At 37.2% G+C, this 13,125-nt stretch overlaps 3 protein-coding genes across 3 annotated transcripts in view; 1 reads left to right on the forward strand and 2 right to left on the reverse strand.

Moving 5' to 3' along the window:
• Positions 1–13,125, reverse strand: part of LOC149053356 (uromodulin-like) — a 272,818-nt gene that overhangs the window by 180,898 nt on the left and 78,795 nt on the right. The gene's annotated exons all lie outside the window — the stretch shown is intronic.
• LOC149053364 (solute carrier family 25 member 32-like) lies at positions 3,931–6,658 on the forward strand. The gene is made up of 5 exons (XM_089190403.1): positions 3,931–4,181; positions 4,961–5,053; positions 5,607–5,665; positions 5,958–6,008; positions 6,532–6,658. Exons 1-5 carry the CDS (start codon positions 4,023–4,025, stop codon positions 6,602–6,604), a joined length of 435 nt encoding a protein of 144 aa, XP_089046529.1. The 5' UTR covers positions 3,931–4,022; the 3' UTR covers positions 6,605–6,658.
• Positions 7,820–12,530, reverse strand: LOC149053365 (uromodulin-like). The gene is made up of 5 exons (XM_089190105.1): positions 12,218–12,530; positions 11,779–11,928; positions 11,541–11,663; positions 11,003–11,122; positions 7,820–9,111 (listed from the first exon to the last, which is right to left on the reverse strand). Exons 1-5 carry the CDS (start codon positions 12,528–12,530, stop codon positions 8,741–8,743), a joined length of 1,077 nt encoding a protein of 358 aa, XP_089046231.1. The 3' UTR covers positions 7,820–8,740.

Genomic DNA, 13,125 nt, shown 5'->3' on the forward strand with positions numbered 1-13,125 from the left:
TTTCGAGCGTTAGCCCTTCGTCAGAGCGATTGACCAGTTTGGTCAGCGGTGAAACGCTTTATTTAAGTATGAAAAGATTAGTGAGGTTAAGTCTGCTGAGGTTTCTGAGGTGTTGGAGCCTAAATGCAGCACTAGAAATGAATAATTGACTAAAGGTACTGTTTATATTGGCAATTCGAAGAGTTCTTGTGATCAGTTTATGATAGCGCGCCCTTCCAGTGCTTCACCGGGGTTTCAAACCACATACACGTGGCGAAATTTGCGTGTTTTGGCTGGATGATTACCTTAAGAGTAGTTTTATTTTGGAATTTGAGAAGTTGTATTCTAAAGTGTTAGATGGTGTTGGCAATATTTGACTCTCCAAATGTGGAAGACAACTTCTCATTCCTGAGTAATTCTCGAGATTCATGGTACTATCTCCCTTATATTGGAAGCTTTAAATAAATTTTTAAATGTCATAACAAGCAAAAAGACGCTTTAGTTCAATCTGGGGTTTATAAGCCGCAATAATTCTCAAAAACGAAACAAGAAAAAAAAAAACCTTCTTCTTTTTATATATTAATGAAAGCAGTAACTCTTGCAAGAAATGGTCAAACAATGAACAGACAAATATTTGCCATAGCCCCCGCACTTAGCAACCTCACAAAGAATCGATTATCATCTCTTAGGGGCTGTTAAGCTAAAACATGTCGAATGTCTCTGTTACAAACAGCTGCTCTTAACAAATATAGCATGATTTGCCAGAGGTAAGAACTACACCTTGCGTCAAACACCACATACAACTCCACAGTAAATCAAAGAAATGCCATTGTTAACAAGTTTTTCTTCCTGTTTATTCCTCAATATTAAAAATAGCCTACTCTCCTAAGTCAAAAAACCGTCTTTTATCTGTTGAACATGATCATTTCTTTTTTATGTAGAAATATAACAATGTAAACCTGGAGAGTTTCTGAAGCTGGGCATTTTCATTTCATACTCGCGTACGCCTTGGCTTCCTTTCTTCAGGAAAATATCGTGCTTTTTTCCAGACACATGAAAATGTTGGCTTCAAAACAGCAATAATTAGGCAGAAAACACGGAAATTTCTCCTATGTAATAGAAGCAAAATGTTTCATTGTTCACGGAAAGACGCCCCGTGGACGCAAATCACAACCGACTGAGAACACCAGTGCGGCTTGAAGATAGTTAGGTCCTTAAGATTCCACTTCTCAAAGCAGAAAATAAGTACGATCGGTCAAGCAATTTGAACTTTATTCTCTTAATATTTAATCCAAAAATCAATTTTTTGACTTTTTTGACTCATTTATCAAAAAGTGAGAGAAAAGTTTTCTCGAATCATTTATCCAAAGTGAACCCCACGATTCGTTCTTGCCGAAACTTACATGAGCGCTATCGATAGCTTTTTTTTAAATGTATATGTCAGTCTTAAACATCACTCCTACAGAATAAAGCAAGTTCCCGCACGACATTTAGCCCATTTATTTTCCTTTTGATTTCTTTCAAGGCACCGCAAAACCTCAAAACCGTCGAGGGAACCAAGGTGGAATTCGACCATCATCGTGTTCAAACAAATACACAGGCCTTCTATGGATGGCAATCACATGTGATATTTTAGAGAGAATCCTTAGGGCTACTGTATTAAAAAATGTCCATATGGAAATATCGAAGTTTATTTATGCTCAATAAGATAAAATTTAGTCATGTTTTGAAACTGAGATTTTGGAAAGCGATATTTCACCGTCACAAATGACTAAAAAAAAAAAACAGAAACAGCACCTCTAACCAGCGAGAAAATAAAACGGTGCACCACATAGGTCTTCTAATTCTAAGCTGATATTAAAGAAAATATTCAGTTTTCGTTCCTTTTCTAAATTCTGCGGTTGTGTGAATTTACTAGAATGAGGTCGACTTGTTTTTTTTTGTTTCCCACTATGATTTTAAGTAAGATTATAAACTGGCATATTGATGTATTCCCACTTCGCGCAAAACTGAAGATAGAAAAGTGTTCCAAAACTTTCCGCCGCAAAGGAACGCGTAGAAAGCTGTAGAAAGTCAATAAAAAGAAATTCCATTTGAACCTCTTCATTCTCTGCCCAGTATTTCAAAATTTAAAGGTTTTCTATCGCCTGTGAAGAATATTCACATCGATGGGCTGCATTGCGAACGTGAAATTCGAGATATAATACAGGGTAGTTCCAATGTGAATTATCAAGTCTTTTTTGGACAGATTGTTAAAAAAAAGTGATGTAAAGCTCATGTTTTGAATCCGTCGATTTAAAAAAATAAATCCTTACCTGTTAGTTGGAGAATTAGAAATACCAAGTCGCATTTAACATCTTGCCGCAAAAAAAAAGGGAAAGGCAAATGCTATACAAGGACTGTAATCGCTGTAAAGTAAAGCTTTCGTCAGATGCGAGGAATTATCGAATCGAATTCGTTTGGACATTTCTTTTCCTCTTTAATTACTTAAAAGGAAGAAGCTGTATGTTCCAAATAGTTTAAATGTAGTTTTTCATTCTTAGAGTGTTCACTCGCGAGTATACCTTTATTTTTTATTATTATTATTTTTTTTTACGCGGGGCTGCTCAACCTTTTTACATTGTTTAAGTGTGACATGTGACTGAACAATAGAAGTGAAATTTTGAACAAAATTTATTTAAAATGACTAATTGAGTTAGAATTGTGTGATCGTAATATCCTCTAGTCCTAAAGAATCCCTTATTTGAATTTGAATTTTAGACCATGTAAAGGTGGTCTAAATTCTGAAATTTAAAACATCTCAGACAAAATATGGCACTTCTTTATATTCTTGTTTTGTTTCAACTGCTAAGAACTACAGAGTTGTAAAATTATTTCGAAAACGCGTCGGGGTGTTTGTCTCATTCAAGAGACTCGAAGTTTGAAGCGTACTAATTTAGCGTCACTCTCAGGGTCCTGTTCACACTTCGAGATGCTATCAGATTTTTATTCACTTGATGCCTCAGAGCCTTTCCATATTCGCCCTAGGGAGCTGATTAATATTGAACAACTAGATAAATTTTTGTTTGGGGAATAACCGATTGTGTTGCGTTATTTTTGAGATTATGTTGGGAAAAGTTTTTATTAATATCACGTTGGTTAACTTTCCAACGATTATGGTCCATTTATTTGCTGATTAGAATGATGAATCCAAATTTTAGTGGTTCGGGCTAAGTTACCTAAGAGCAGCCCCAGTTTTTTTTTTTACTCCTTAACGTTTGTGGAGCTGCAGTCTTTAATTTTTAAAGGTTCATTGGAGATCCAGCAGTGGAAGTAGAAAAGTGTTCTTAGAGAGTACAATTTGAAAACTGAACAACAACACATTGGGCTAATTTGTTTTTAAGTACCCATTGCTTGGCAATCTGATTACAGAGATCTCTAGGTATCGTACAAGTGTAGGTCTGCATGATGCAATCACGATTACGCCTTCGATATTCACTTTCAAGACTTAATGTGAATCATTTTGATATTATAGGTGGTACGTTTGGTCACTGCATGTGCACTAAGCCAACAGAGGTTTTTAAACGACCCTTATTAAAGAGGGAAACAATCAAAAAGAGAAGAAGGGAAGGAAAGAGCAAAAACAAAGCACAGATATAAACATGACTCTTAGAGGCAGCAACCATGCAAACCTAATTCAGCCTAACTTAAGGCCTCACCAGCTTGGCATAGCTCAAATAATTGCATTTAACACCCATATAGAAAGATACAATGACATAGGTATGGCACTTTTTTGGTACGCGGCTGCGATCAAAAAATGATAATATAGCAAATGGTAATTGCACACATAACAATCAAATTAGCAGCCACATAGGTTCCCTTCTGAAAAAATGCAAATATAAAACCTTTCTCTAAACATTTTAAGTATTTCACTGAATTCTTTATTTTCCAAGAGTGGTATAAATTCTTTTTTTTTTTTTTAATTTTGATGTATTGCCATACAGACAAAAAAATTTTTTTCATTAAAAGAGTTGTGAGTGATTAACCTGTGTCTATGTGTTTGGATGGAACATGAACTATGCCCTTATTATTTTATTTTACTTGACCAGGGTTACATGCCAGGTCTTTTTGGCGTATCACACGGAGCACTGCAATTGATGGCCTGTGAGAAGCTGAAAAAAGGCAACAGTCAATATTTTGGAACACCAATCAACAAGAAGCTGGTGAATACTGTCTGCACGTGTCTGTATAGTTGATTGTACATGTCCTAAAGCTCACAAATTCAGCTGAGTTAGCAAAGCAGAAACTCTTGATCTTAAACCTTGACAAAGGATTTAAGTCACGTGCTAGGCAACGTATAATCAATAACAAGATAGAATTTCATTTCAGGCCTGTTTATCAATTTTGTGGTGTGTAACTTTCGCATTTTAGTACGTTATATGTATGTTGAATCTTCAAATTGTCTTGAAACTTAAAAGAAAATTGTTCTTTAAAAATTCACTGAAAATCGGTAGCTAAAATTGTTTTTTTAGGTGTTATTTGATTTTCGTGTTAACTTGTAATTTCGTCAGCCGCCAGCATCTTCTGTTGCTTCACATAGGAAAAACACACGCGACGAAACGTAATGATCAATTTTGTCCTCAATCTCACGCCACAACAGAAAAAGCTTTTGAACATCTGTAAACTCCGAGCGCTTCGCAGTAAGTGATATTTTCAATGAATCTTCGGATTGGGGAAGTTTTTGGCTTCTCATCTTGAGTAATAGTCCTCCATGACGAGCTTCAACATTTTAAAGCTACAACTGACGTCCAAAACACAACCTCTATTACCTTTGTTGTACATGTGGCTGGTAGGAAGGTACTAATAGGATGACGTTTATTATTATGTAACCGTGGGCTATCTTGGGAATCACTCTGAAGTGCTGAAAATATAGTAGTTCTTTTTTTATATAAAGTGTTTTGCTCTCTAATTTATGTTTTGCTAACTTTCATTTTCTTCATAGAGTTCAACTGAGCACCTTGTAATGGCTTCACTGTCGAAAATTTTCGCCGCAACAGCGACATATCCTTATCAAGTGGTTAGAGCAAGACTTCAGGTTAGAATGGGAGATTCATTAGCAAATGATTAACCTTTTGACATAGATTTAGATTCGTTTTACTGTTGTATGCTATTATCTTGAAATAAACTTGTAGTTTAAGGCTGTTTTTAGTTTTCAGGCCGGTGATCTCATCGGTTGGTTTACTGGACTCCAGTTTGATGTGGCCTGTGCTCGGGCCTCGAGCCTCAGCTAGGTCATTGTGTCGGTTCCTTGGGAGAAGATTCGTTAGCCCCACACATCCCCCCTCCCAGTGGTTCAAATGGGCACCAACAAAAGGCCAGGGAAACCCTACAATGAGGATAAATACCAAATCTCACGAGGGAGAGTAGCTTTCACCCTCTTTCACTCTCTCTATTCCTCTTAAGAAACACGGATCCAAGATGGTTATGAGAACGCACGGCGCGAAAGTTTTGATCCTGTGCCCATAAAATTAGCTAAAACCAATTGAATATATCTGGAGCTGTCTCTAAGCAAGTCTGTTTTGTTAAATCGTTCAGTATTTACTGTTTCCTGCTGTCATTTATTGTTCATGAATTTTACTTTTCTAAAGAATCAGTACACGATGGTGGAATACAAAGGTGCGTTGGATGTGATTAGTAAGACTTTCAGGTAAGTTGGAACTTGATATGAGAACTTAAAGTTTTCGATACGTCACAGACTAGCTTTCCATCTCTAGTTTCAAACCCTCTACATTAAAGAGAGGTACATGTTTTTCCCCTTTGAAACAATTTGACGAAGAACTGGACCAAAATTGGCGGAGAACTGAAACCAGCTCGTTTGAGTACTGGATCCAATTTTCGGATTGACTTACGGCTTAATGGTAAAAGTCCACATTTTCATGAAGGAAGGTATTCTTCTTTTTCTGGTCTCTTCTCTCGGCAGGTTCTTTTCAAAATCTTAGGCATGAAGGAGTAACAGGATTTTATAAAGGATTAATTCCCAGTGTCCTCAGGTAAGGCAGAATGGTAAAGATAAATTTGATGATGCAAGTAGATTTGCTAGTTAGTTTTATGTGTTAAACCGCAATGTATAATCTAGAATTGGCCAAGAGGACTTAGTGGGCTCCCATCTTTAATTTTAGGAGGCGCTTTGTAAAGGAAAGGGTCTCAAGAGATGGGGTACCCCCATAAGGTGTTTAAACTTATTTGCACATTCTAGTCTGTGAGAAACTGGGGAGAAGAGACAGGCGATAGATACATTAAGAGGCTAAAAAATTCAGAGTAGGTGTCATGTCATTGTTTTCGTCAGTTACATGTGCGAATACTGTGAAATAATTAAGATACTTATCGTTATCACAAGTATTTGTGCGTTAGTGTAAGTTTTAGCAGTTTTTTTTTTTTTTTTTTTTAAATTCGGAAATCCAGTAAGGAAGCGGTTTAGAAGAAACCCTGAAGCTGTAATCTATGTAAACACGTTCGTTGTTGATTATACTGTGTATTGTGTGTTTGATTGTTGTTGTTTTTGTTTCTTTTAAGAGTAACGCCAGCATGTGCACTCACATTTGTGGTGTACGAAAACGTTATTCACTTCCTTCTGCCGAACAGATGACGTCGACAGGATAAATAATGCAATCCAGCAACGGGAGACGATGGGTAATATTACGGCACGTGGTTTTATTACCAGGCTTCATTCTGCAACAGTTCCGACGGATTCATTTACGGAAAAAAAATATATTAACCGTGTGAAGTTAACCGCCCAGTGCGTTTACACATTTTATCGGTAACTTCATTTACTAGCGCCATGTGAATATGAATTTTTTTCAGAGCAATTTATTTACAACAACGCAAAAGGTATCCATGACTATTCTCAGGTCCTAAGGATAACAATGATTTCTCCCATTGTTCTTTTATAAAGAACCCCCCCCCCCCTCTTCACCTTGTCCCTTACGGGTATCAAATTTATGTACATCCCCTTAGTACTAACAAAGGCATGAAGTACAAGAGATGCCTTTTGCAAGTTTTTTTTTAAATTACTATCAACTTCATAATTATTCAAACATTACTCGTGAAAACTACTTGCAATTAATGAAGAAAAATGTTCAATATTAAGTTAAAAATTATCTTATTTTTCTTTTCTGTTACTTACGTTAAAATCTTTTTCAATAAATTTCTCCATTTGTTAGTGAATCGTTGCGATGTAAAGTTAAACCCAGTTTTGATTTATGGCTCTGTTTTTACTTCACTGGGTTCTGGTTTCATGCATTTGCTCGAACATTTCCTTGTTGTTGTTGTTATTTTTCCCTGGTTATTGACATTAACTCCACTAAAAAATGGTGCAAGCTACTCTTTCGCGATGCTATCAAGTGAATTTGAAAAGTCTTTCACATAACCTTTCATTAGATGAATGGTATCAAGAACCTACTCTGACCCATAGACTACACTGCCCTTAACATTTATTGTCGTGGTCGTGTCATGAAATTCAGCTGAAAATAATCCGTGTAAGGTAAATGTATTTACAAAGTGATACACAGTTTTTGTTAAATAATGAGGTAATATACACGATGCCCTTATACTTACACCACTCAAGAAGCTGAGCCACAAAGTGACCCAGCTCATGTCACTTTGCTTTGAAAAGTCCACCGACGATTTTTCTATGTTTTGATACGTTGTCAATTAACTCGCCCTGCTCTGCCCCATTTGCTTTGCGTTCAGGTCTCTTCTTGTAAAGTAGAGACAAATGAACATTAAATGATTGGAAGACTAGTCTCGGCTAGAATATTGAAATATCAGGCAGTAACCTTTGAGGGTTACGGTGAGAGTGGGTTTCTTTTCTGCGCACATTATTTTTCATAGGATTCTGTGAATATGTTTGCATTATAAAAAAGGAAAACTTGTGTTTACCTTTGCTACTCTTGTTTTTAACACATCGCAGTTCTGAATACCTTTCTTTTAGCGTGTTAATGTTGTAGGCAAACATTAACCGTAGTAAAACAGGTCAACTTTTAAAAGCTACAAGCAGCTTTTTAACTTAATAATACATATGCAAGTTGCACTCGCCTTACAGGTTCAGGCAATTTTGGTTAGTCGATGAAATTTTCTCGTTCTGTTTTATCTCAAATTGCACTGGAAACGCGTGATTACCTATATAAAATTATTTTAACAAATTTCGTCTTGAATGAATGAAGTGCCTGTGCTCTTAGTTAAGAAAGCTGTATAGGGACACTTTGAAGCCATTGCGTAAAGATATCTAACTTTGATTCAAAATAAGCGTGAGATGGAAGCGATCCATTAATTTCAAATGAATTTTGGTCGATTCGGACACATTTAACACACGGTTATGCAAGCTAAACCATTGAATTTTGCTTACTGTGTCTGGAAATTGGTTTAACGTTTCAAAATACTGAGTCACTATTGTTACTTTAACTTTATATAACATCAGAGGACATCAGATTTTGACTGTCATCACTCGAAAACCATAAGCTTGAGAGTTTGTGTCTTATAGATTTTACTTAAAGATTACTTTAAAGATCCTTCGGGCAATTCTCTCTTCAATGACAAAGGCTATCCGATGAGAATTATCATTCTAATGAATTGAATACCTGTTTGCCACCAAAGTTAAAATCTGCTGATAATGTCTATGATAGAGAAGAAAGGTTGAATACGTCACATGACAAAACCTCGTACACATGTACTTACGGAGCGATTTGTGGGTCCTCTTACTGCGCGAAATATATTGGCTTAACATTCAGTCTGTACTACAGTAGCGTGAGTTACAATTAGGTGGCTTTTTAAGTCGGTAGATAAAGTAAGATCCACAGTTTTTTACAGAAATAGTTCCTGTGTTTTGGCAACCAGTAGAGCGATCACTAAAGCAGACCGTCATTCGAACTTCATCTTCTTCCACTGTAGGATGATCAGCATCCAACCAGCCAGACCACTGTGTACCACATCTGTATGCTGGCACACGCGTTGTTGGCATTTTTGTTCCTGCAGCTCCCACAAAACGATACCATCCCTCAACAAGGTGGTCGTCACACACCTCTTGTTTCTGGGGTGTTGGGTAACTGCTCTTTCTACTAGCATCATCCAGGGTTTGATGATAATAACATGGGTCGGCTACTAAATGAAATAAACATTACAAAAAAGGTTGTAGTAACAAAGATAACCTTCTAAACCAGAAGGCTCTGAAACAACTGGCTTGTTCCTGATACCCCCTCCCCCCCCTCAGAAAAAAAAATTCCGCAGGGAGTAAGTTGCCACAAAACGCTGGACCAAATTTTGGTGTAGCTTAACTGCTCTTTCTATTAGCGTCACTCAGGTTTTGAAGAAGAATTTGGGTTAGCCAATGATGATGCACAAAGGAACTAAAATGAAATGATAGCATCATAAGGAATTACGTTTCCTCTTGCTTTAATCGCCCATCAAAGCCCGAGTTGTTTGTACCTCAACTGGATGCTGCAAAATGCGTTTAAGACATTTTTTCATCCTCAGTATTGATCCTCAGCTCCCACACAACGATGCCAGCCCAGAAGTATTCGCTTGTACCCAATTATTTTCTAGGAGAGTGTAATAACTCTCTGCTTACTGGCATCATCCAATTATTTGTAATCATAACGCGAATTGGCTTGCATAAGTCAAATAAGTTTGATTGATCATAACTGCTCTTATTATAAGAGAATCTTGGAAGGTTAGAGATTATTAAAGAGTTTTTAAGTGCCACGGAGAGTATCGTGTCTGCATCATGTGAAAGTTTGTGTAAGGTTTTGAAATCATTTAAAACATAATCAGTTGGTAATTTAGTGTTAACAACTGAGTTGAAAGCGTAGATTAGCTTTTTTACTCTTTACGGTGGCCAATTTACGCTTTCAACTTGGTTGGTAACACTGAATTACCTGCTATACTCTCCCACCGACGCAGCACTACAGTTTCGTTAGAAACTTACCCCCTATAATCAAAAGTTGATTCGTTCTTGTGCTCAAGGGAGCGTAAAAGTATGCCTCCTCGATGTGAATGTCGGATGAAAGTAAACTCTAAGAAATTTACTGCTACATTCAACGTGGGAACCAAACTAAAATTTCATAACCTCCAAAAACCAAACTAGCCTTGATAATCAAAACCATCTCCAATAAGCGTGGGATTGCAAGAGAAATTGTACAAGCCCTGGGTACTAGTGCAAGGTGCATTCGGATGGCATTTATTCATTTTAAAGGGATGGGCCTCGCTACATTCGTCAATGTACAATACACAGTAAAAAAATGTTGATAATACTTAATTACCCTATTATACTCTCCCACCGACGCATCACCTCAGCTTCTTTAGAACCTTACCCCCTTTATTCATCGCTCTTTCTATCAGTTTACTGTCCAGATAACCCACGCGGGATGTTGTGAGGACATGACATAAGTTTGTAATTAAGAGCTGGAGGCGATAAATTTCCTTTTTTTTTTTTTTTTCGAATGGTTTCCCAACATCTGGAGACGTCTACTACGCTGGTAATCCGATAGAAAGTGCTGTCTGTTACTTTAGTAATTTAAACTTTAGTTTTCCATGGGTTTATCGGTGCAATCAACGGTTGTTTTTTGGCCAGTCAGGGCGCCCGTAGTATCTTGATTATTTTATAAAACTTGATGATAATAATTTTCAACTTTTTTCTCTCAAATATATCTTAAGCGTCAGCGAAAACGTAGCACCATCGAAAATCACTCACATATCTATCCTGTGCACAAGGTTCAGAGCCAAGCAAGCGATTCTATTTTCATGGTTCTGTCAATCATTGTGATAAGGTTAATTTTAGTGGAGAAAAACAATACATAAGTCACCAAGATTGTTCATTTAAAAATCAGGGACGTTACCTAGAAGGTTCTTAACATGAGGAACGGCTGCCTAAATCATAACGAGTTACATATGAGTAATAAATTATCTAATTGTCTTGCAACACGGCTGACTGGTGCGGCGCTGTAGTCATGCAGGACTATTCTAAATATTGTAACGAAGACATTAAATTCACCTTTGCAGTTTTGTCCATTTCCAGTATATCCAGGCTGACATTCACATGTATGTGATCCAAGGGTGTTATTGCACTTCGCATTCACGCGACAGGAGTGATTTCCTTTACACTCGTCAATATCTGAGAAACCGTAAATGAATTTTGCACTTAAAAAGCTTTCACTTTTTCGTCTTTAACGAATTAGATTTTTGAAACGTGCAACCTAGATATTATATTTTCTTCTCCAATGTTTTTTTTTAGTCTCCTAACATGATGGCTCTGAAACAAACCGGATGTAGATCATGGCAACTCCGTGCATAAACATGTATGGGTAATGCTGCTTAAAAAAAACAAAACTTAGCACTTGTAGGACAGCTAATACATAGACATTCCTGCTAAAATTGCGTTGTGTGATGCTAAGGGTCCACTGATATAGCATGCAAGGTATTATTGGTCTATTATTCACTCACTCGATTGTAGATAGCTCAAATGTACCTCCAGTGTTTTTAGGCCAAAAATAATTAAATATTGTACCTCGGCATGTCTGTAACTAGTTTACCTGAGCAAAAGCGTCCATCCCCAGTAAATCCGTCTTTGCAGGTGCAATTATAAAACCCAACAGTATTGGAGCAGTTTGCATTTTCGTCACAAACTTTATTGCTGCCTTTACATTCATCGATGTCTATTTGAAAATTAATCGAAGAAATCACTGAGACAAGGTGAAAACATTTCACAGAAGGCCAGGGCAATGGTAGACCAGACGTTGTGTAAATTCTGTTCTTGGTATACTGACTTACCTTCCAAATTCATGTCGCAGTAAACCAACTTTGAGCTTCCGACATTAGTTGGATCCAACCAGTAATTTTTACTGATGCTGTCTTTACCTTCACTTGATTTTATCTCTTGGCACGATAGCGCTGGTAGTTCAGGAATAGATCCTAAGGGGGCTAAAATATAGACATGACTTCATTAATGGTTTAAGGGTAATAGAAGTTGCAAAACAGATTAGATCTGATAATATATTTGTCCGGGCAAGATAAACATGGAAGAACAATAATTAATAGCTGAGAAGTTTAGCTAATATCAGTGTATGCATGGAAGGCGAATTTTGCTTTAAGACACTGACCCTATTTAATAACCAAGCGATCGGACACCAGCTCTCGGAAAGTAGCGAGCTGTTACTAGGAACTCACTGAGAAAGATTTGTATGTAAAATTAACTAAACCGGATACATACTTCTACCACTAATGCGTCCCATGTAAAAGCGTAAATCGTCTGGCTGAAAATTCTCCGGCCTTGCTTCCTTGGTTCGGGAGTTCAATTCACAGGACTTTTCCCCAATTACATAATTGTAGCTTTGACATATCGTTTCTCTTTCGCAGGTGGTATCGCACACGTAAGGAGCTGTTACTGGAACCTTTTTAAAGACGAATCCTTTGAGAGCCATACCAGCTACGCTAACTTCTGTCTTGCACGGCATTTTGGCAATAGCGAAGTCCATGAGAGACAAAGAGGCCAGTAGGATTAGGAAGCTTGAATTCCTCGCCATTGCCACTGATGCTGAAATTGGAAAGTATATGTTATTTAGGAATATGCATTGAGCGTTTTTTTCAAGCCCATTGATTTAACACAAACCAAACCAAACAAGTAAACAAACAAAATGCCCCCAAAAATAGGCGGAAGGACAAACAAGCGGAAGAGAACTGAAGAAATCCATTCTGAATCGGTTGTAAGTCAACTACATGTCTATTAAATGTTACTACTGTCGGAGTCGCTACACCCTTGTTTATCCGCAGCTCTTTGATATTCGTAACTTTTATATCTCTTGCATTTATTTGGGAATTATGAGTTGCGGCATTTTGGCGATACAAAACATATCGTGACCGTCCGATTTATGGAAAAGAAATAAAGAAATCCATTCTAAATCGGTTGTAAGTCAACTACATGTCTACTAAATGTTACTACTGTCGGAGTCGCTACACCTTTGTCCATCCGCCTCTTTGATATTCTTAACTTTTACATCTCTTGCAGTTATTTGGGAATTGTAAAGGTTGCTTCCTAGACAGAGTTGCTGCTAAGATGTTGATCGGCCTCAAGATTAAAAGGTGACAACGAAACGAGTGAGGTAAGCATTCATATATTTT

This window comes from Pocillopora damicornis, chromosome 1 (genome assembly GCF_964200805.1).
Source record: "Pocillopora damicornis chromosome 1, jaPocDami1.2, whole genome shotgun sequence".
In the NCBI taxonomy this organism is placed as follows: Eukaryota; Metazoa; Cnidaria; class Anthozoa; order Scleractinia; family Pocilloporidae; genus Pocillopora; species Pocillopora damicornis.